The 24,112-nt window shown below is 40.1% G+C and overlaps 2 protein-coding genes and 1 long non-coding RNA gene across 19 annotated transcripts in view; 1 reads left to right on the top strand and 2 right to left on the bottom strand.

The window, feature by feature from the left end:
• Positions 1-3,827, bottom strand: part of acad9 (acyl-CoA dehydrogenase family member 9) — a 28,100-nt gene extending 24,273 nt beyond the window's left edge. Inside the window, exon 1 of one of the 2 annotated variants that reach the window (XM_062973854.1) lies at positions 3,576-3,827. In XM_062973854.1, coding sequence (XP_062829924.1) covers positions 3,576-3,707 — 132 coding nt within the window. In that variant the 5' untranslated portion in view covers positions 3,708-3,827. The remainder of the gene's footprint in view (positions 1-3,575) is intronic. The other variant, XM_003217703.4, reaches the window with a different exon arrangement.
• A 1,379-nt stretch (positions 3,828-5,206) lies between these two features.
• LOC134297104 (uncharacterized) overlaps positions 5,207-24,112 on the top strand; it is a 71,780-nt gene continuing 52,874 nt past the window's right edge. Inside the window, exon 1 of the long non-coding RNA XR_010003840.1 lies at positions 5,207-5,455. This is a non-coding gene — a long non-coding RNA (uncharacterized LOC134297104). The remainder of the gene's footprint in view (positions 5,456-24,112) is intronic.
• iqsec1 (IQ motif and Sec7 domain ArfGEF 1) overlaps positions 14,497-24,112 on the bottom strand; it is a 453,315-nt gene continuing 443,699 nt past the window's right edge. For 13 of the 16 annotated variants that reach the window (XM_062973836.1, XM_062973837.1, XM_062973838.1 and 10 more), the window contains 2 exons: positions 20,705-20,754; positions 18,452-19,381 (listed from right to left, as the gene is read on the bottom strand). In XM_062973836.1, coding sequence (XP_062829906.1) covers positions 18,797-19,381; positions 20,705-20,754 — 635 coding nt within the window. In that variant the 3' untranslated portion in view covers positions 18,452-18,796. Of the gene's footprint in view, positions 17,341-18,451; positions 19,382-20,704; positions 20,755-24,112 lie in introns of those variants that run through there. The other 3 variants (XM_062973848.1, XM_062973849.1, XM_062973851.1) reach the window with 3 other exon arrangements.

Genomic DNA, 24,112 nt, shown 5'->3' with positions numbered 1-24,112 from the left:
GATTTAAGGGCATGTAAGTCAATCCATAGGGGCCCCTGGTGGCACAGTGCATTAAAGCACTGAGCTGCTGAACATGCGACCAAAAGGTCCCAGGTTCAAATCCCGGGAGCAGAATGAGCGCCCGCTGTTAGCCCCAGCTCCTGCCAACTTAGCAGTTCGAAAACATGCAAATGTGAGTAGCTTAATAGGTACCGTTCCGGCGGGAAGGTAACTGCGCTCCATGCAGTCATGCCGGCCACATGACCTTGGAGATGTCTATGGACAACGCCAGCTCTTTGGCTTAGAAATGAAGATGAGCACCAACTCCCAGAGTCGGTCACGACTAGACTTAACGTCAGGGGAAACCATTACCTTTACCTAAGTCAATCCACTCATGGTTTCTGTCAGTTTTGCTTGTATTAACTCTTAAATCATTGTTTATGATCCTCTCTTTTCTTTCTAGTTTCATTTTAGACAAATAGCTCTCCAAACAAAGCAGGCATTTGCAAAAACTACACAGGACAATAATTGACAACAATAGTGTTGGTTGGCTTTGACACTACATCAGCTCCTCTCCCTTTCTAAATATTGATATAAGTTGTTTCTGATTTATGGTAACCCTAAGACAAGCCTACCATGGGGTTTTTGGTGGCAGAAATTGTTCAGAGGGGCTTCTCTCATGTCTTCTTCTGAGGCTGAAGGAGTGCAGCTTGTCCAAGATCACCCAGTGGGTTTTCACATATGAATTGTGATTTTTAACTCTTGGCTCCAAGTGTCCTAGTGCAGCATTCAAGCTACTACACCACAATGGCTCTCAGTCCACTGGGCCCTGCAAAAAGGCACTCCTGTACTCAAGGCATTATTTTATGGTACTACATGGGGATCTGCAGGAGAAAGAGAAATCAGACCTCAGATGCCTTGCACAAGAAGAAGCTGCCTGCAGGGATCTCTGTCATGATTTAGCTGATCTAGTACACAAGCATCTAAGCCAGGGAAGTCATCCAATAAACACAAACCATATGGATTCAGCAACTGTGCCTGCTGTAAGTAGCAGACTGCACAGGCCTATGAAATCGTCTATTTGCTCAGAGCACTGAAGTGAACCAATGAACTTCCAATATATGAAAAACAAAGCTAATAAAGACATTTCAAACACGTTGGTATCAAAGGTCAGAAGTATGTATCTTATACAGAAAATATCTCACAAACCAGAAGAATAATCCTGCTTAGTGATTATTTTGAATACTGGCAATAGTAAAAGTAATAGACATGCATGTTCAGAAGGAATTCCCTGAAACTCATCTGGGCTGGTATATTTTTAGCAATATTGTCAGTGATGTTGTGTTACCTTTTTTGTATAGGGCTAGAAAAGATCCAATATATAGGATAAAATATATGTCTGGATAGCCATGTATGTGTTTTATGCATCTATTTATGCTATTTGTAGACCATTCTCTAACAGAGCATTATCAGCATGTCATAAAATACTAAATCTCCTTCAGTTTCAACATTGACTCATAATGCCTTCTACGGTCCTTGATATGCCTTAACTTCATTATCCTATATTGCTTCTACAAAGGATGTAGCAAAATCAGGAAAGAACATCATCTTACAACATCCAATATATTAATTCCTATTTTGAAGGGGAAGTAACTTTATTTACTTGAATCTAATGCTCACCTTTGTTGGCTAAGTTACCTTCCCAAAAGTAGGATGCGTATTAGATTTGCGTAATATGGTATTCTTCATGCTAAGCCAAAGCAAAAGGGAAAACTACTTCAGGAGTGCTTGAAGCTCCTATTAAAGTTAAAGTGGATTCATTCTACAGCATAGATGCACCCCAAAGTTTTTCTTTGGTTTTGAAAATTGAGGTGCACATTAGACTCGATGGTGCATTAGACTTGAGTATAGTGATCTCCACTTCAGGCTTCTGAAGCACCTTGTCCCAACAAGTGACCTTACCATGTTACTTCAGATGGTCTCATTCATGAATATCCATGAGTTGAGCTTTGGTATCAAGAAAGCAACCCCAAATGATTATCTATTTAAGACAATGACATTTTACATATGAAATATGAAAAGTGGCCATATGGTCACAGCCCCCCATACCCATACAGTGCTATTGAGGGAAGATATGAACCACTGCCAATGGTCCTTTGGAAGAAATCTTGCTTGTGTTAGGTCAGACTTGTCACAAGACATTACCCACTTGTGTCCTAGTCACTTCCCAATCCATGGTGGTTGTTTTGGTTTTTTTGGTTTTTGTTTTTGTTTTGCCTTATCAGGAAGAGAAATGGCTTTGTTATGGGAGAAAGGACACCTAGGAGTGAATGTGCCATGCACCCAATAAGGCTGTGCAAAAAAAAAAATCATTTGTGGGCCATGTGATTATTTAAACCTGTATTATGATTCTAGGGGAGAGAGAAGTCATGGGCGAGCAGCTAGAGGACCTAACCCCCATGCAGTACTCTTTGCCCCTCTCTCCACACAGAAGGTTGAGAGATGCCAGGGGACAAGGCATGGCAGTGGCCCTGCGTGCTGCCTGCCCTCCTGCCTTTCCTGCTTCTAGCCTCAGGAAGGACAGAAGGAGGCCCCACCAGAGGAGGAGGGGGCAAGGGCAGGAATTGGGACCCGCCAAGCACCTTGCTGCTGCTCAAAGACCTGTTGCTATCCCACTCCATTAAGAGGGGAGAGTATCACTCTGGGGTTAGCTTCTCCGACTGCACGCCCATGGCTCCTCTCCCCTCTAGAATCGTAAATACAGATTTAACAAATCTCACTTATGACCCACAAACAATTTTTTTGCACAGCCTTATTCCTCAGTGTAGCTGGGAATTCCTCATAAGTTCTAACAATACCCTCCAGAAAAATCCCTCTAAGTTCCTATTGAAGCTGTCTTATGTGTTATTTCATTTGGTTTGTTTGACTTATTTTTATTATTCCAAAAATGGATGAACTTCTTGGAGGGCATCCAGCAATATCTCATAACTCGAGAAAAATACAGTTTTAAGAAGTACAAATCTCAGCAGGATGTGACCAGGCCACAAGTGAGTAGATGCCAAGCCCTTCACTCTCAGATTATGGACCTCATGCCAAACAGAAAACAAACAAACCCCAAGTGTCCTCCTGCTGCATGTGCTGAACCAGCCTTATGACAGTCGTGGCATCCATGAACTCCGATCTCCCTTGGATTTGGCAGGCCTTGCATGCTGCCCCAGATCAATTATCCTCGGGGCTCTCAACAGCAAATCCAAACTCACTATAATGAACTCAAGAAAGGAAACTGGGAGTGCATCTACACTGTCAAATTAGTGCAATTAGAGACCACTAACTGTCCTGGATCAGCACTACAGGGAGTTGTAGTTTGGTGAGGTTCTACTCTACTGTAGAATGAATGCAGTTTGGCGTTATTTAAACTGCCCGGGCTGAAAGCGATGGACTCCTGGAGTTGTAGTTTTGTGAAGCACCAGGGGTACGAGGCGGAGAAGGCGAAAGGCTCTCCTGAGTCCACAGGCAGTTCAGACGGTGCTAAGCCGCATTAATTCCGCAGTGTAGAGGCACCCACCAAAAGGCGGAGGGGCGGGGGAAGAGCTAACCTTGCGGAAGTTCCCCAGAAAAAGCTCCTTGGCGAAGACAGGCCGCGGGCAGGAGGTGCCGAAGGGCCTGGTCCCGCCGGGGAACGCGGCCCGCGCCGAGCGGAGGAGGAGAAGCAAACTCCGGCGACTCATGGTCCGCTCGCCCTCACGGAGGAAAAGCCGGAAGAGGCGCGCAGCGATGACGTAGTGCGGCGGCTCTTCTCCTCAGGCGGCAGCATCACCCCGCCCCCAAGCGCCTTCTTCTTCTTTCATACCTTCCCGTATCATTCTACATACTACGGGCTTTCCACTTTAACTGCACCCTCGTGCATTCTGGGCTTTGTAGTTCAGTAAGGCTCAGGCGCTCCCTGGCTGAGAGTTCTGAGAGGGGAACCCTGGACTGCAAATCCCAGCATTCCGTTGGAGGTTGCTATGGAAGTTTCGACGCTAGGCGTCGTAGCGTGACGTCACGCAGCCCATAGTGTCGTGATCGTTTAGCATGGGCGTGCTACGTTCATATTCCGGGTTGAATTTGAACTCCCCCCTTTTTTTGGAATGAATGAAGATTATTTAGAAATAATAAAAAGGTTAGAATTTTGGCCTAGCTCAAGTGGGGTCAAACTTCTACAGTGTAGACCAGACATGGGCCAAGTGGTGTCAAACAGCATTAATTCTACAGTATAGACCAGACATGGACCAACTTCGTCCCTTTGTGTGTTTTAGACTCCAACTCACACAATTCCTTAAATGGTGTCAAACTGTATTAATTCTACAGTGTAGACAAGGCATGGGCTAAGTGGTGTGAAACTGCATTAATTCTACAGTGTAGACCAGGCATGGGCCAACTTTGGCCCTCCAGGTGTTTTGTACTCCCAACACCCACAATTCCTCAAGTGGTGTGAAACTACATTAATTTTACAGTGTAGACCAGGCATGGGCCAACTTTGGCCCTCCAGGTGTTTTGGACTCCAACTCTCACAATTCCTAATGGCTGGAGGGCCAAAGTTGGCCCATGCCTGGTGTAACATGTATGTAGGTACTCCTGTGTAGTCCTTTTATAATCCGGAGTGATTGCAAAACTGAAAAAATTTCTGCTCACCAATCTGTACCCAAGCAAAACTGGATCCAACTCATTAACCATTTTAACCTAAACACCCAATAAGCTTGTTTGGTTTTTCTTTTTTCATATCAGGAGCGACTTGAAAAACTGCAAATCGCTTTTGGTGTGAGATAATTGGCTGTCTGCAAGGACGTTGCCCAGGGGAAGCCTGGATGTTTTGATGTTTTTATCATCCTTGTGGGAAGCTTCTCTCATGTCCCTGCAAGGGGAGCTGGAGCTGATAGTGGGAGTTCGTCCTCGCTCTCCCCAGGTTGGATTCGAACCAGCAACCTTCAGGTCAGCAACCCAACCTTCAAGTCAGCAGTCCTGCCGGCACAAGGTTTTAATCCACTGCCTTTTTGGTCATAAAGGGGCAAAGGGATCAATGGAGGCATGCTGTCTTTGTATGGTCCTTGCTGGAAGGCCTGTCAATAAGGAGAGGCCCAATGGAATATGACACACAGAGAGAAACAGAAAGTGCAACCCCCCCCCCCCTTTAGACCAGGGAAGTGTAATGTCATATCAGGACAAGTGATGTTCTATCACAACTACTTTGAGGGAAGGAGAAGTACTCTATTGCTGTAGTGCAGTGGTTCTCAACCTGTGGGCCCTAAAGTATTTTGGCCTACAACTCCCAGAAATCCCAGCCAGTTTACCAGCTGTTAGGATTTCTGGGAGTTGAAGGCCAAAGACATCTGGGGACCCACAGGCTGTAGTGACACCTGGATATTGTGCCCAATTTGGGGCATCATTGTGCAAGGATATTGACCATGTAGGACATGTCCAGAGAAGGGCGGCCAAGGTAAGCAAAGCTGTATGAGGAAAGACTTAAAGACAGCTGGGTATGGAGAGCTTGGAGAAGAGAATGTCTTTACATATTTGACGAAATGTCAAATCAGTTGAAGTGGGCTTTTGTTTTGTTGTATCAGAGCAGGCATGGGCCAACTTGGGCCCTCACTCCAGGTGTTTTGAACTTCAACTCCCGCCATTCCTGACAGCCTCAGGCCCTTTCCTTTTCCCCCTCAGCCGCTTAAGTTGGACAATCCATTTCTGGTCCAACAAACATTTCCTTTCATTTACATTTTCCTCGCATTTCATAACCCCTTTTTACTTTCAAGAATACATAGCCATCAACCTGAAAACCCGTCACCTACAATCCAATCTACGTCTGTCAGCCTTCTCTTACATCTCTGTTGTGCACAGCATCAAACCTCATCGCGCTTGCTTTTTATGATAATGGCTGCAGATAATAGATGGGCAGGCATCGCTCTTACTCATTTTTGCAGTTTAGGACTTTATTCAAATGGTTCCTATCAAGTCATCTTTAAATGTGTAACACATCAGGGTTTGCAAAGATACAGTATATGTGTGTTAACTGGAAAATCAAATGCATGGAGCCGATTGGCAGAGTTTGCAAGAACCTGGTTATTGGTTTTGTAACTGTTGCTATCCTGCTGCTGGAGAACCAGTTTGAACAGGTTTCTCTCTCTGTGTGTGTGTGTGTGATGTCTTCTGAGTACTAGCTGGAAAGAAGATGGCTCTGTACTCAGAGGAGGCCTGACTATTTCTAAGGCCTTGTTTGCTGCTGATCTTCAGTTAAGCAAATTCATGGACTAAGAAAGGATTGCCTATAACTGCTGTTTTATGTAAGCAAACAGAGGGACTATTGTACATACAGTAGAGTCTCACTTATCCAACGTTCTGGATTATCCAACACATTTTTGTAGTTAATGTTTTCAATATATCATGATATTTTGGTAGTAAATTTATAAATACAGTAATTACAACATAACATTACGGTGTATTGAACTACTTTATCTGTCAAATTTGTTGTGTAACATGATGTTTTGGTGCTTAATTTGTAAAATCATAACCTAATTTGATGTTTAATATGCTTTTCCTTAACCTCTCCTTATTATCCAACATATTCACTTATCCAACATTCTGCCGGCCCGTTTATGTTGGATAAGTGAGTCTCTACTGTACCATTGTTCTGTTGATCTTTTGGATTTAGTAAAAGTTCATGTATTATTTGCTCTGCAAAGCTGAGTGCTGCATCATTCTGCAGGGTGTCTCTGGGTTCACGGGCACATGTAAGAGCTTCCATCTATCATCCGCAATTCCCAACATAACACACTTCTCTTCTCTCCCTCACCTCTTCACGTGAAGAGATTTTTTTTTCTTTTGCTTTATGAAGCCGCTTCTCTATTTTTACTTAATAGACTCAAAGCTTTAAAAATATATGACCATGGAATTACCATGTGGCAGATAAAAAGCAGAATGAAGAATGTGAAGATAAATTAAGAATAAGCCAGAGGTGGGTTACACTAATTATATTTTGCTGCAAGAATCTGATGAGCTGATAATTATGCAGCTTGACTTCAGAATCTTGAAATAAATCTTATATGTGAACAGCAAATCTATAATAAATTGTCCTCAGAATCCAAATATAATTGAAAGCTTATTTTCTCATGCCTAAAGGAAGGAATTTCTCAGGAAAGAATTTCTCAGAATTTCTTAATATATAGCCTTTTGTCAAATTCCCTGTCTTCATCTGGCCCAGTGCTCAGCCAACATTCTGGGAGTTGTGGTCTGAAAAGTAACATTTCCAATCTAGGCTCTACATGCTACTGAATTGTTATAAAGCTTTGGAGGCTTCTCAAAACAACACAAAAATCAAATTGAATGATGGCTGAGGGAGGATGGGTGGGCTTCCAACTATAGTCAATTTCATGAATAATTTTATCTGCAGCAATCTTTTTTGAGCAGGAAAAATACTGCACATACTCAAAACAAAAACAATAGCTACTCCTCAAAAACGAGTTATTATGTGACGCCTGGCTCGGTGCCAGTCTATGTGAAAAAGATCTTGGAGTCTTCATGGACAAGTTGAACATGAGCCAACAGTGTGCCACAGCACCTAAAAAAGCCAATGGGATTTTGGGCTGCATCAAAAGGAGTATAGTGTCTAGATCAAGAGAAGTCATGGTGTCTCTCTATCTGGTCAGACCACAGCTGAAATACTGTGTCCAATTCCGGGCAACACAGTTCAAAACAGATATTGGCAAGCTGGAAAATGTCCAGAGGAGGGCAACTAAAATGATCAAGGGTCTGGAGACCATGCCTTATGAGGAGCATCTTAAAGAACTGGATATGTTTAGCCTGCAGAGCAGAAGGTTGAGAAGAAACACGATAACCATGTATAAATATATGAAAGGAAGAGGGAGCAGGCTTGTTTTCTGCTGCCCTGGAAACTAGGACTTGGAGCAATGGGTTCAAATTACAGAAAAGGAGATTCCATTAAGAAGAAATTTCTGACTGTAAGAGCTGTTCAGCAGTGGAACTCTCTGCCTCGGAATGTGGTGGAAGCTCCTTTCCTGGAAGCTTTTAAACAGAGGCTAGACGGCCATCTGTCAGGGATACTTTCATTGTGCTTTTTCTGCATGGCAGGGGGTTGGACTAGATGGCCCATGTGGTATCTTCCAACTCAATTATAATTCTATGATTCCCACAAGGTGCCATTCTATCTCCAATGTTTTTTTAACATTTACATCATAGATGGCCCATGTGGTCTCTTCCAACTCAATTATAATTCTATGATTCCCACAAGGTGCCATTCTATCTCCAATGTTTTTTTAACATTTACATCAGGGATCCCCAAACTAAGGCACGGGGGCCACATGCAGCCCATCAAAGCCATTTATCTGGCCCCTGCGACGGCAGCTCCCTCCTCCTCCGCCGAGGAAGGTGCGTGCGGCACAGGGTAGGAGGGAAAGGCACGCACTCTTCCCGTCTCCTCCCTCGTCTGGTGCGTGCCTTCCAAAGCTTTGCTTGTTTATAATGGTATTTTAATTATTATTTAATTAATTATTAAGTGGTGCTTTGCTTTTGGTGCACAAAGGCAGAAGGAGGTTGGACTAAATGGCCTAAGAGGTCTCTTCCAACCCTCTTTATTTTTATTATGATTATGATTAACATTGAGGCTGTATTTATTCCTGTTTTGTTTTTTTTTTACTTCAAAATAAGATACCCTGTTTCCCCAAAAATAAGACAGCCCCAGAAAATAAGACCTAGTGGAGGTTTTGCTGAATTGCTAAATATAAGGCTTCCCCCGAAATTAAGACCTAGCAAAGTTTTTGTTTGGAAACATGCCCGCCAAACAGAACACCAGAACTTGCAGGATCAGTAAATGTACGTACCATAGATTGTTGTACATGGAAATAATGGTAGTAACAAGAAATTCTTGATAAGATTCACAGTTTGTTTGATTATGATGGTTTGTTATGACAACTACTGTACAGTATATAATAAAAGTTCATTTTTTTGTTCAACAATAAATGTGAATTCTTCTTCATGGAAAAATAAGACATCACTTGAAAATAAGACCTAGTGCATCTTTGGGAGCAAAAATTAATATAAGACACTGTCTTATTTTCGGGGAAACATGGTATGTGCAGTGTGCACTGCATAGGAATTTGTTCATAGTTTTTTAAAAAAAAGATAGTCCGGCCCTCCATCGGTCTGAGGGACCGTGAACTGGCCCCTGACCCCTGGTTTACATGAAACTGCTGGGAGAGATAATCCGGAGACATGGGTTAGGTTGCTTTCAGTATGCTGATGACTCCTTCAAAAACAGCCTTGGCTTAGGATAGCATGTCTCATCTGAATGAAGAAAAACAAACTGAAACTGAATCCAGATAAAAATGGATGTGCTTATGGACAGGGCTTCTAACCTGGGTTTGGAGGTGTGTCAACTAGTTCTCAATGGGGTTACATTCCCCCTGAAAGACTGTTCACAGTTGGGAGTTTGCCAGATCTGTCTCTCCAAATGTCAACCCAGATGAATGTGACACACAGAAATGCTAACTACCAGCTTTGGGTGATATGCCAACTGTGCCCTTTCCTAGAATTGGAGGACCTAAAAATGGTAGTGCATGTGCTGGTAACCTCAAGGCTCAAATCTTTTGCAATGCACTGTACATTGAGCTTCCTCTGTATCAAGTTTGGAAACTCCAGCTAGTTCAAAACACAGCAGCCAGATTGGTCACAGGAACATCTAGGAATGATCATATCACACCAATATTAAAATCATTCCACCATGTGCCAATTGGTTTTCAGGCAAAGTAGAAAGTGCTTGTTATTACCTTACATGGTTTGGGTCCAGGTTACCTAGAACATTTCCTTCTCCCGTAAAATCTGCCTCTGGGGGGCAGCCACTTCAGTCAGCCAAAACTAGACTGATTTTTACCTGGATGACATTTTCTTCGACTGCCTCAAGACTATGCAATGATTTGCACAAAGAGATTTGTCGGCTTGAAACGCTGTCTGAATTTAAATCAGCAACAAAGACTGCTTTCTTCTGATAGACCTATCCAGATTATTTTTAAATTCAGTATTTACAAGTATTTGTTGATATTTTAATATGCATTGGTTTTATATATTTTAACTGATGTGATGTGTCATTTGTTGTTGTTTCCCTCCTCAGTTTGTTGGGAGAGATGAGGATGATGATAATAATAATAATAATAATTCTGCTAGCATATCCTAAACTTAACAGAGAGCCCAATTACTGTGTATAGTATATTCTTTTTCTTTTTACAGTAGTAGCAGTGAATTCTAGTTTACCTATGTGGTATATGAAGAAGTACTTTCTTTTATTCCCAAGTATTCCACCATTTAGCTTCAGTGAATTACTCCACTGGGTTATGAAGGTAGCTTTCCCAGTCTGCTTTCTCCACAGCATGCATAACATACCTTCCCCACTTCCCCTATTCATAATTCGAGTTCGAGACCCTTGAACATTTTGGTTGCCCTTTTCCAATCATTTTCTAGATGCACTCTTTTAAAGCAATGACCAGAATGATGCAGGACATGCTAGATGTGGTTGACCATGGATCTATAGAATGGAACATGATAATGGCAATGTTTATTTTTATTCCTGTTGTAATTATGCAAAACATGGCATTTTTTAAAACCCACCACCATAAACCCGGCTGACATTGTCAGCAACTTTAACCATTGTTAAATACATGCCAGTGCAGCACATTTCTGTCACTTGTTCTGGTTACTTTTTTCCTTTTTCCTTTAGTTAAGTGACTCAGCTGTATGTATCCCTTCTAGTGCTGTATAAATCACTACGAATATGAGCAGCAGGACAAGGTTCAAGGAGTGTTGACAGCTCTTTCTGTGTGGATGTGTGCACACATCTACCTGACTTTCCCTAAAAACAAACTCACTTTGGTTAAGTGCGCAACCTCCCCCCCCCCCCCAAAAAAAACCCAAACCAAAAAAAACCCCACCAACCCCATGATTAAAAGTATTTGGAGAAACACTTAATTAAAAAGAAGGGTGAATGAGATCATAAGCTGAATTAATATTTGTCTCCTGTGGACATTACACATCTTGGAAAAATACAGCCCTCTTCACAAGAAGGAAATTAAATGATTTCACTGCAGTTTCTAAAGATATTGATGTAATTATAAACACATTAATATTTTCCAGATGAACAGCCCCAAATGAATCTCTATTAAGTTGTTTAATATAATGTCCAAAGCTTGCGATTACAATGACATCCCCCTTAGCCTCTGCCCCTGCAATTCAGTTTTAAAAAAACATACTGAAAATTCACATAGTGCAGAGTTTCCCCCAATAAACTAAGGTTTTCCCCTGACATTAAGTCTAGTCATGTCCGACTCTGCGGGTTGGTGCTCATCTCAATTTCTAAGCCGAAGAGCCGGTGTAGACACCTCCATAGACACCTCCTAGGTCATGTTGCCCACATGACTGCATGGAGCGCCGTTAAATTAATATGAGGTTATTACTATGAGCTAAATAAAACAACAACAGCAACAAAACTTTATTTATATCTTGCCCATCTCCCCGTGGGGCTCAGGGCAGCTTACAGCATAAAAAGGTAAATATTCAATGCCATACAGTACCAATAAATTAAAAGAGTCAAAGTGTTGCAGTGATCCAGTTATCTTGGTGCTACAGCCTCTGCCAGGCTGGAATGCTCCCCTTCGGTAATTTGGCTAAGGTGCAATAAAATCCCTTTGGCATTTAAATTCCAGAATTGTTTAGAGGTGCCATTCAAAATGTAGTCCCTATACAGACTAAAGAGGGATGGCAGTGGTGGGGAGGAGGAATAAAATAAAACCATCACTTCTGTTCAAAAACGTTCCAATTATTTTCAAAATTATTGTTTGTGATTATTAGGTCCTGACTTGGCACCTATTTCTTACTTCTTTCCAATGGAAATGCTACATAGCTCTTACTCAGCAGAATGGCATCTGTGTTAGAGGTGGGGATTCTGCCAATAATCGCCTACTCTCAGTGTCCATATTTTGAAAGCACTCATCCAAACACAAGAAAGCCCACAGACTTACCTGCCTCAGCATAGGGCCAAAAAGTTAAAAAGTTTTATTTGGCATCAGCTGTCATAGATTCCAGCCCACCTGCATCAGATGCAGGTGAGCTGTCTTCCAGAACAGTGTATGGCCTTTAAAATGTTTTAAAATGCTTAAAATGTTTTTTTCTGTTTGCCATAACATATTAACCATATGTCTAAGTCCTCTCAGAAGCATACACCTTCACACCTCAGGTGTCCAAATGGATTAGTCTCAGAATGTCTTTCTTGTTGTCTTCTCTGTAAGGTGTCTGTTCTGGGGGGGTGGGGGTGGATTTCCTATACCTTTTAGTCTACTGAGTCAAAGTCTGTATGAGTTGACAATTCCTGTAGAAAAGTATTGATGACCTTTCTTCAGGAATTCTTCCAGGCAGTAGGACTTCTGACATCAATCTGCCTCCCCCTCCATTGCTGTTATTTCTGCTTACCAATTTCTTCAACACAAGACCTAACCCTGGCAACAGTTTTGTTATATATGTCATGATCTTAGCCAGGCCTTTTCTGTTGTTGTGTCCATCCTTAATGTGTAAGACCATGGAGGAGATTGGTTAATTGGTATTCTATCAATTAACTGATTTTTCTCCTGGATTTCTGCCTTACAGCCTCATCACATGGACAAAATTGCCCACCCTATGACAGTTTCACCTCAGTTCAGGGATGGAGCCTGCTGGATCCCATCAGATGACGTAGATCTACTTCTGGCAGGGCTTCGTCCCTGAACTGAGGTGAAACTGTTGTAAGAGGGAGGCTTCCCATGTTCTCATTAAGAACAGGGAAGCCAGGCAGCAACACTTCCTCCATGGGATGGGGTAAGGGTAGATGCAGGGCACGAGGTAACAGGTTCCCCATGCTGAATCGCCACAATCCATGGTGAATCCCCCTACTGTTGCCCACAAGTTGGACCTCAATGTGATGAAGTCCTTAGAAAGAAAAACAGCAAACAGTATGGATGTTCTTGCATGCACACCAATAACTTCATCAAATTGTATTTTCTTGAAACCTATGATTGAGATTGTTCAGCTTTTTTCTGGGTTACCAACTCTCACATTTATGAAACTTGTTTCCAAAAGATACCAAAACCCATTTGAATAAATTTTACAGGTATTGAAAAAAATGTGCTGAGGATATGCATCGTTTTGCTATAAAATGCAATTTTCCAAGCCCTGTACTGAAGTGATTTTATACATTTTGATAGTTTTTATCTATACATACTAGCTATACATATTATCTATACATATTTTTATCTATACTGCGCCTCCGGTGGCTCAGTCGGACTCCTCTCCCCTTGCTTCAACTAGATATTGGCTCAACGGTTTTCACCCTAATGTGATTTAAGGGCATATAAGTCAATCCATAGGGGCCCCTGGTGGCACAGTGTGTTAAAGCACTGAGCTGCTGAACTTGCGGACTAAAAGGTCCCAGGTTCAAATCCCAGGAGCAGAATGAGCGCCCGCTGTTAGCCCCAGCTCCTGCCAACCTAGCAGTTTGAAAACATGCAAATGTGATTAGATTAATAGGTACCATTCCGGCAGGAAGGTAACGGCGCTCCATGCAGTCATGCCAGCCACATGACCTTGGAAGTGTCTACGGACAACACTGGCTCTTCGGCTTAGAAATGGAGGTGAGCACCAATCCCTAGAGTCGGACACGACTGGACTTGTCAGGGGAAACCTTTACCTTTACTAGTCTACTCCTAGCCAACAGTGTGTCCCCACCTATAACTCATTTTTTTAAAAAATTTGGTACCTTTTGAAAACAAACTCCACAGTTATATGTATTTCACAGTACACTGGTGAAAGTTCATTCTGCTGAAGGTATGTTCCAAGACCACGGATACCTGAAATCATGAATTATAGCAACCCCTTTACTTGAGCTGGAAGCATACCATAGCACTGCACTGGAGATCCTCAAACAGTTATGTGAAAGGGAGATGTTTTTTTTGAACATGGGTAAGTGAAACCATTGCTACTGAATACATGGATATGTGGGTCATACTGTACCTACTTTATGATTTCAAAGGATCAAAAAAGGTGATGGGAAGCACAAGCACGAATATTTAGCATTGTATAACCGTGGCATCTAACACAGGTTTCTTACAATCTCTTGTGACTCAGAAAGGCCATGATGGGCAGGCTGAGGTAGCCTGACAACTGCAAAATGGCACAACTACTTTTCTGCAACCTTAATTTTTGTCAATGACATCTGCCTTGTGTTGCAAACCCTCATCAGGGGCAAAAAACATGTTCAAACTGAGTCTGACACCTCACCTGTGTAGACCTTGACAGTACCATTTGCTTCCCCTTGCTGCATTTGACGGTCCTCCTTAAAAATAAAACAAAATGAGATTTCCAGGAACTAAGGTGGCATAGTAATTTTATTCATTTTGTATGAAAAAATATAAGTGGTAGTAGCAGTTCTACAAAGGATGAGAAACTGAGTGAGTTCAAAGTGATTTATTTGATTTCCCACATAATCACAGTTATAGTTTTACAACGATAAGGTCTGATACTACTTACAAACAATGCATATTAAAATGAAAGCACTCCTTCCTTCCCAACAGTTACAAAATGGGGCTTGAGCCTCCCATAACAGAAGCTTCTCATGAGCATGATGTTTCTTGAAGTCTTTTAACAGTCTGCATTCAAGACCTAATTCTAACAGTTTAATACAACTCAAAGCTGGGATTAAAGTTCCTAGCAGGAGACAGGTACTGTATGCAACCTGAAAGTGACTGCAGACTTATATTAATACTAATTTACACACTATATACAATTTAGAGAATTCAGTTTTTCCCCTACTTGGTCCTGTTTCCACTAGCTCTTTCCCTCCCACAATTTTTTATCTGATTATTGGTCACTTTTTCCCTTTTAGCTATATACACAATTACTCTTTTTTCAGGCAAGGTGTGATGATATTTAACAACGGAAACAGCAAAATGCATGCTTAATTGCAGGAAACGCACGGCTTTATATGGAACAGCAAGTCAACATGTAGAGAGTCATTGTTTAAATAGCTGCTGACTTTTTCAGCTCATTTTAAAATCAAGAAACAAGAGGCTTCTGCTGCATGCAGTGCTTGATGGGAAAATCTTTCTACAATGTTATGCTTGAAGACTTCTTTTTAGCAATACAAGACATGTACATTATATTAGGATTACTTTTTTTTTTACATTGTTGTACATTTCATTTTTAACTTAAAAAAGGATTAAAACAAATACACATTTGACTGTTGTCCCAGAAAAGATATTTTGGCAAGCTGATTTAGACTTTTAATTTTTTTAGATTGTTGCCAAATTGTTGACGGGAAGACAAACACACGGCTCAATAGCATTCTGGACTGATTTAAACTAATAAGAAAAAAATAACAAAAGCTTTCTACGAACTACCCTTTCTCTTTCTAAACACAATCATAAACTCTATACTGAGGCAAATTGTAATTACTGTACTTTTTCCCAAATGAGAAGAAACAGAATTTGAATTTTTGTACTAACACAGTAGTTTTCAACTTGTGGGTCCCCTGGTTTTTGGCCTACAACTCCCAGAAATCCCAACCAGTTTACCAGCTGTTAGGATTTCTGGGAGTTGAAGGCCAAAACATCTGGGGACCCACAGGTTGAGAACTACTGCACTAACAGTTATCCTGGCACCCAGAAGCGGCCCGAGGTAATTTCGCCTTGTAGGCAAACCTAGTGCCCCCCCCCCCGAAATTGCACCCCCCCAAGGCCCTGCACATACCTTTGGTGGTGGCGGGGACCATCGGCTCCCTCCTCGCCAAACACGGAAGGCCTCAAATGAGGTCTACCGCGTTTGGTGAGGAGGGAGCCGATGGTCCCTGCCGCTGCTGCGGGGGCGCCTCGATGGCACCCCTAGGGACAATGCGCCACAAGCAGGAGCTTACATTGGCCTCTATGTTGGGCCGGCACTGCTGGCACCATAAATTACTCCAGTAAAAAGTAATGACATTTGGAATAGCATCAATCCTGAAGCCCATAGAAAAAAGAGGGGGTAAAACCCCACTTCTCCATTGCAGCCTCATATGGCCCCCAAATAATCACTAAAGCCACTTTGCTGATAATATGGAGAACTTCAGTGTGGAGAGAAGGAAATTCCACTGTGTGCCAGTGTCATGTTGGTTTTCGGTTCAAAAATATAATACACATTAACTGGATATATTTATAGAAAAGGAAAAAAAGAACTTTCTTAGATCATGTAATTTGCCATGCGCTTTACGATTTGATTCCAGTGTATTATCTGTATTTATATCTTCCATATACGGACAATGGAACACCAAGTGTTTTATCCTAAATGCATAAGAAGCCACAAATGTAAACTCTTTCATGGGATTACCTGGGAGAATAAATTACTTGGAATACAAGGATGGGCAACTCATTTCAAAATTATTTTAGATGTGGCATCAGTTTTTTAAAAACATAACTACGAAATCCTGTGCTTTGAGCTTGGTTCATGCAAAATGTACAGTGACAAGGTAAAAGAAAGGCCCACCACCAGTTGTATCTTTTTTGGGACAACTTATAAATTACAGTTAGACTCTACTATTGGTACAAAGGTCTGAAGAAAAGCCTACATATTTAAATATGTTATCACTTTACTTCAACTAATATCAACAGTAACACTGATATATTTTGCAAATATACAATATGTAGAGTGTAGCTTCAACACTATTAACATTAGATGACATGCAGACAGTTCTGTTATCCCTTATAAGAACAAAGCAATTTAAACTGCAAGGAACAGAGCCTCCAGGGCTGAAACAAGCCCTCTTGAGTCCTCTGCACAATTTAGGACAGCCTGGTTGACCATTTAATTTACTTTTATTACTTCCATTTCATATGAAGTTAATTTAGAAAGAAAAATAAAACAAGGTATTGCACACATATAGGAAACAACAGACAAATTTAAACAGACTAAACTCTATGTGGGCTGAGTTTGTGTTAACTGAGAGTTAACACAAGTACTCATATTTCAGTTTTGCTGGTAGTCATGGCATAATAATCCATAGCAGGGAGAGAAAAAGAAAAACCAAACTGGAGACATTAATTAATAACCAATATAAGCAAAGACATCTTCACACATTACTTCTACATTCAGAAGCAACAGTCTTTTGTTTGTTTTGTTTTGTTTTACCCATCTCTCACTGGAACTTTTTTCCTCCTCTTCTTTTAAACCACATTCACAATTCTGCTGGTGCAGTTCTGCGGTTCGTTTTGTTTCTGCCAGTTAGATGTACAGTCCTTGTGACTGAGGTGGCTCAAAATGCTGAAACTACAAAGTATGCTCCATGTATTTCTTTAAAAAATAGGATTTAGGGATACAAAAAGAATCTCATATGGTTTTGCAAATGACTCATTACAACACATAAGCAACAACAGCACAGTGGGATTTACGAGATGTCTTGCGACTAACTGGACTATGACAGTTTGAGCATAGACTCAGCCTGCTGAGTGCGGGGTAAAACTAACAGATGTGATGACAAAAATGGCGAGAAAATCCTGTTGCCAGCGCATGGCTACATGGAATTACTGTTATAAAAAAAGTCTACACTCAATATTAAAATAAGCCTTCAAGTTTCAGATTGCTTTCATATGGAAAAAAGTCTGAACTGCAGTCTATTTTAATTGAGATAATCTAAGGAATTTATGGCAAAGAGGCAATGTGGCTGAAAGGGATGGATGCTTCCTCTTTTAAGGTCTGAGATGAATGTTTATGCAAGTATCTTCCATTTTAATCTCCACGTGTGTTTATTAAAACATATATGAATAGAAAAGAAATGTTGATTGTGTAAGTTCACAGTTATCACAGCCTTTAAAGTGTCTAAGAATCTGAGTAACCAAAAAGTAGAGACAACCTATAATAAAAGTTGCCTCTTGTTGCTACTGTATAGTTACTACATTTTAACGAGTTTGCTTACCTGAAAGAGCAGAGCAGTTGTAATACTGATTAGGTATATTATCATGTTAATAAAATAAGAATTTGTACAAAGCATTAATTAACGACATCAGCTAAATGCTATGTTACTTGGCACATTTTGCAATGATTGCTTAGAGATTTTTCCCCCACTCCAGAGAACTTCTAATGAGAATACTGAAATGCCTGGGATTTGTTCTAGTTTTTGGTCTACATTTTCACACGCTGTTCATCTATTATACTGCCCTTCTATCAGTAAGTGGAATTCCTGGTGACGTATATATTGCTAGCTATGTGGACTGCAAAAGTTTTTTTTCTAAGCATAAATGTTAACTATACAGTGTGTGTATATATATATATTTATATTTATATATTTATATATTTATATTATATAAAGTTTACTTACGTACTTTCATCAACCATATGAGGTCTACTTTTTTGCCCATTGACAATTAAGGAGCAAGAATGCTTCCCCACTTTTTTCCTTTTATTCTGAGCAGATTATGTTTTCATTAGGCATTAAAAACTGTCATAGGGATGTAAAAAGGTAGCTTAACGTTTTCAGCAAGCAGCATATTTTCAAGGCTACTGGGGCGGAAAAAAGGAGGGAGGAGATCACCACTGAGTTCAACAGTAGGACCGAGTTAATATGAATAGTTCTATTGAATCCTTAAGGCAAAGGAGTCAATTAAGTTGTTTCTGGCTTGGATTAAAAATATATATATATATCCAGTTTTATAGGCTGCTTTCTGTTTCCAGTAAGTGCATTTACACCTATGTCTAGAACTACAATTGCGAGCAGGGTATTTTGGTTTTAGACTATTGTGCTGATGCCGCTATGCTTGGACTTAGTACTGGCTGAAGTAGATGGGGGCACGGGCGGTCCGTGGTGGTGTGAAATGTGGGAAGAATGTGCGGGGTGAGGAGAGGGCAATGGAGGATGGGGACCATGGGAATGCTGTGAGTGGGAATGGGACATGTAGGAATGGGGGGCATGAGCTATATGCTGTGAGTGGGGCATATGGTGATACTGATGGGGATGCTGGATATGCTGGGGTGGGTGGTAATGGTGGTGATGGTGATACGGGGGTGGGTTCTGCATGTGGCAGTATTGGGAATGGTGAGTGTGTACTTGTGCCTGGGTCTGCCCCTCAGCCGGCCCCGTGTGATGCATGGCAGAAGAATGCTGAGAGTGTTGCTGATGTGACATGATGGGAGGCTGCTGAGACTGTTGTGACGGGCCAGGTGCTAGGTGGCCTTGGGAAGGCTTCCCTCTTTTACTACCAAATAAGGACCCTAGTAGTGAGGAAGAATTAGGCATAGTCTGGTGAGGGCGAGATGGACACTCTCGGGTTGATGTAGCTCTTCGGCGCATATGAGGACTGCTAATGATGGACCCCTAAAAAGAAATTAATAGAAAATAAAAATTAAAAAAATCTTAAAATATGTGAAAAAGAAAAAGTTCACAGCGACCACCATGTTTTCTTTTGAAGTTCATATGGATAAACTGCTGTATGAACTAGAGAAGAATCTCTCTCTTTCTCTCTGCCAATTTAGCTCTTCAGAGTAAAAGTGGGGAGCTGCCAAACAAGACCCAGTTATAGATATTAGTGATATTGTTTAAAATGAAAATGAAACTATTAAGCAATAAAAAGTAATTCCTAATCAGTGATATAAACCTTTGATGTTATTTTAAGCTATTTTTAAAATAAAAATATATTATAGTCTTATGGTGTGTTTCCCCCCCACTCAAGGACTGATGTACAAACAGGTACACTGAATTAAAGTGAAGTCATTGGCATGGTTTTCAGGCTGACTCCCCCCTAAGATTAAAACTAAAACTAGTCTTTTCTGTTTTGAATATCAAGAAAGAAATGTTCAGATGGTATCCCTCTTCAATCTCTTTCTCAAGATTTTGTGCACTTGTATGCATCTCCTGACCTACAGCCCTGTGTTTCCAACTATTTAGTCTTCAACTACTGAGTATACTTTTATTTTCTTTACAGACAAATTAGAGGGACATAAGCAATGGTGAGGCATCATGTACTAGATGTAGACTGTAGTCTACCTAATTCAAACACACACACATACACACAATACATACACACAGGTGCACACACACACACAAATCTGCAGGCTGAATTCAAAGACATGAACAGTATATAAATGGTTTGAAGATGAATGAAATCTCATGAAATCCACATTGAATTCATCCGTCTTAGTTGTTTTGTATTCCCATGCCCTACCTATGCAATTCCATGGTGTCATGACTGCATACATTTCACAATTTAACTGTAAAATAAGCAATGTGAATGACTGAGCATGAAGTCAATAGTTAGGTTAAATATCAAACAGCACCAACAGTGTACTGTGTATCACTGGGCCTTTAAGCAGGGACCAGGCTGAAATGGTGGCAAGAGGCACATCATATTCATTTAACCATGCTTGCAGGAACAGAAGGGGACGAGGTTAGCTGAAATCAAAATAATCAAAATAATAATAATAAAAATGTGCTTGTTCTAAAGCAAGCCAGAAGTAGTGGTAGTAGTAGTGTTGCTGTTGTTTTAAAAATGTTAAAAATATAAATTGAGTAGCATTGGCATGCATTTTATCTGAGGCAGGCAGGTTGTATGTTAGAAGAAAAAAGAGCAAAAAATGTATATAAAAGAAAGGTTTGAAATGCACATCACATCCAGCTAGACATCCGTAACTTCCTACTTACTTCCATATTGCTGTCTAGCGATCCTGCACTGCTGCGTCGCCCACGCTTGCCTGCCCAGGACATGCAATACCATAGATTAGAGACTGAGACAAGACCGGGGTGATAAAGAGCCGCCTTCTTGGATTCACTGTAGGATCCGCTCTCTAGGGAGGGCCTGGAGATTAACTCGTCGTGACAGCAAAGGAACCACGATGGGAGCAGAACATGCTTAAAAGTGCAATCCTATGGATGTTGACCCAGAAGGAACTGCCACTGTATTCAGTGGTCCCTTGCTCTCAAGTAGGCATGCTTTTAGGATGGTAGTGTAAAAATGTAATTCATGTCCCATTGAACTGAAGGGGGAAATTCCCATTCATTTTAATAAAGCTGGATCCAGACTTTGTCATACCTAGAGAAGTTTCAGTGAGATGTATGGAACTTCAGGTAGTGACAGCTAAATCCCACTTAAGGTCTAAGTATGACTTCATTTGGATTCAACTAGTGCTTCAGAAAAAAATGTTATTACTAATCTCTTTTTATCTCTTTTTATCTCTTTTTATCTCTTTTTAAAATGTAGTTTTAAATGTGTATATATAACTGCAATATATATGTTCCAACTAGCAGATTTTGTACTATATATAGTATGTAACATTTATGAAATGATGGCCTTTAAATAATAACGACCTTTTAAAGTAATTTAAAAACACTATAATTATATGTTTCTCAAAACACTTTTGAAATATTTTAGGTACAGGATCTCCGAAAGTGAGGTGGGCATTTCATAATTATTTCCGAGTTTTGCTACTGTGAAATTATGATTTTGTATGGTACAATAGTGGATTTCATATAATCTTCTTTCATGAAAACATAAACTAAACTTAATTTTATATAGAAAATATAAACAAATATCATAGTTATGGCGAGATTTTGTTAACTGTGCAATGCTTAAACATTCAAATATATCCTCAATTGCCTAGTGAGTGATTTCTCCGTTTTTATAAAGATCAAATGCCAAATCCTATGTGTAATGAAATGAGAACATGAGTAGCTAAATTAGAAGAAAATACTCTTAGTTTGGAAAGCTGAATCCTCAGATGTATGTTTTGAGCACTTTTACTAGTGTTAACAGAAAATACATTTAATATATGACTTCTGTCCTGAAAAATCAGAAGTATTTTGTCTTTCTAATGACTAAGATGCTTCAGAGTGATAAAAAAAAAATGAATGAAGTTGCTCCGGAATTAGGTTAACAAAACTGTCATGATCACATTTACATTACAACTGAGAGCTATCTAATGTAACATTAGTCCAAAATACTAGTACTGTTCCAATAGTTGTGCAAGCACTAGTGGAACATCTAGCACCAGCAAAATAGACTGTGATGAAATCGCAATGAGTTGTGAAAATATTTCTGCAGGTGTAGTCAAAGTATTTGATCTGACACATGCACAAGGAAAAACAGTTTCTGCAAGAGGTACAAGCTTTGAGCTGGCAGAATGACACCATTGGATATGACACATTGTTCTTTATGGATACAGTGCTTCTTATTTCCCCACCTGATAATATTTTCTCAATATCCTAACAATACAGTCAGCTCCTTAAACAATGCAGCTCTTTATCAGTATCTTATTTCTAAAATTCCTTCCCTAATATTCTGTAGAGCAGTTCAAAGAACGATTATGTTAAAACAGCTTTGGTGGGAGCAATGTTTCTTCTGCACTATACTTAAAAGCTGTAATAAATCAAAGACTACATCACTGCATGTATTTCCTCACAGGAAAATTATACTTCCTGGACCTCTTATTTAAAACTTTTTGGTAAGAAATACATATCATGTGTTCTAGCCTTTCCAAGAAGAGGTTGCTACATCCAGCATAGTATAGTAGTTTAAGCCTTGGAATAGGAGTTTGGGAGACCAGGGTTCAAATTGTCACTCAGCCATGGAATTCCACTGGGTGAACTTGGGCAACTCATACTCTCCAATCTTAAGATCTCCCTTGAATAAATATTGCTAAGAAAAACCCACGATAAATTCACCTTAGGGTCACTATAAGTTGAAAATGAATTGAAGGCACACAACAAAAATAAAATGATATTTGAAGCTGGCACCATACCATAAAAGAGCTAGATCCTGTTGCCAAATGAATCTGAATTGTTCAAATAAAATTAGGAAAATCACTCTGAAATGGGTAAATTGAGATTTGGGTATGGCACAGATATGTTTTGGTACCACAATCCCTGACCTTTTCTCCCCAGAAGGAAGCCCCTTGATGTTCAGTGAGGTTTACTCTTAATAAACCTTAGGTACGCCGTACTGCAGACTTGAAATCCTGAGCCAAATACCCAAACTCTGAAAGTTGCCTTGAGTCTTACTAAGAATTTTCATCTATACAGATATGTCAGATCAAGGTTTATAATATCCAGAATAATTGGTTATTATTTTGTGGATATGGTGAACAATACTCATTGGTTGCCATCTACAGAGATTAGTTAAACATTAATACTTATTCTATTGATTTCTTTACTTTAAAGCTTTTCCAGACTGGTACACTGTTCTCTGGTTTTTCAATTATTCTAAGCTAAATAAGTTAAAAACTTCAACAGCCCTAGAATCATAGAATTGTAGAGTTGGAAGAGACCTCATGGGCCATCTAGTCCAACCCCCTGCAAGAAGCAGGAAAGTCTCATTCAAAGCACCCCCGACAGATGGCCATCCAGCCTCTGCTTAAAAGCCTCCAAAGAAGGAGCCTCCACCACACTCTGGGGCAAAGAGTTCCACTGCCGAATAGTTCTCACAGTGAGGAAGTTCTTCCTAATGTTCAGGTGGAATCTCCTTTCCTGTATTTGAATAATAATAATAATAATTTAAGAAATGTATTACCTACTGCTACTCTTAATAACGATATTGTAATCAAATAATTGTTTGGTGTGTTACAAATGCATACCATTTTAATAAAAAATTTCATTTTAGATATTTTTGAAGATTCATCAACTTGGCCCTCTTTGCTTGAAAAGTCTGAATTTCAGAACTACTGAACTGCCAATCCATGTCATTAAACTGGGACAAGTATTTTAATTTTAATGAAAAAGATATTTATATCCCAAACAAATGGAACAGAGCTTATTTTGCAAGTAAATATGTCTATGATCATGGTCTCAGTTCAACTGATTAAATCCCCTTAAACCCAATTCTGATGTCAATGTTTTTAGGGGAACAGTTTTCAGTTCTTGATGATGTTGGATTAATGTGATGGCTATTGTTAAAATATTAACAATTTAACACATTTCTTCTGCTAATTACTGTTAACACATTAATGTGATAGCAAAAAGAAAGACAAAATACCCTTATATAGTGTGCACTCAATGTGATGAAAGCAAAATTAATCAAACTATACAATACAATGTAAGTGGCTCCAACAAAAAAATTGT

Source organism: Anolis carolinensis, chromosome 2 (genome assembly GCF_035594765.1).
Source record: "Anolis carolinensis isolate JA03-04 chromosome 2, rAnoCar3.1.pri, whole genome shotgun sequence".
Classification (NCBI taxonomy): Eukaryota; Metazoa; Chordata; class Lepidosauria; order Squamata; family Dactyloidae; genus Anolis; species Anolis carolinensis.
This window is presented reverse-complemented; position numbering and strand designations above follow the sequence as displayed.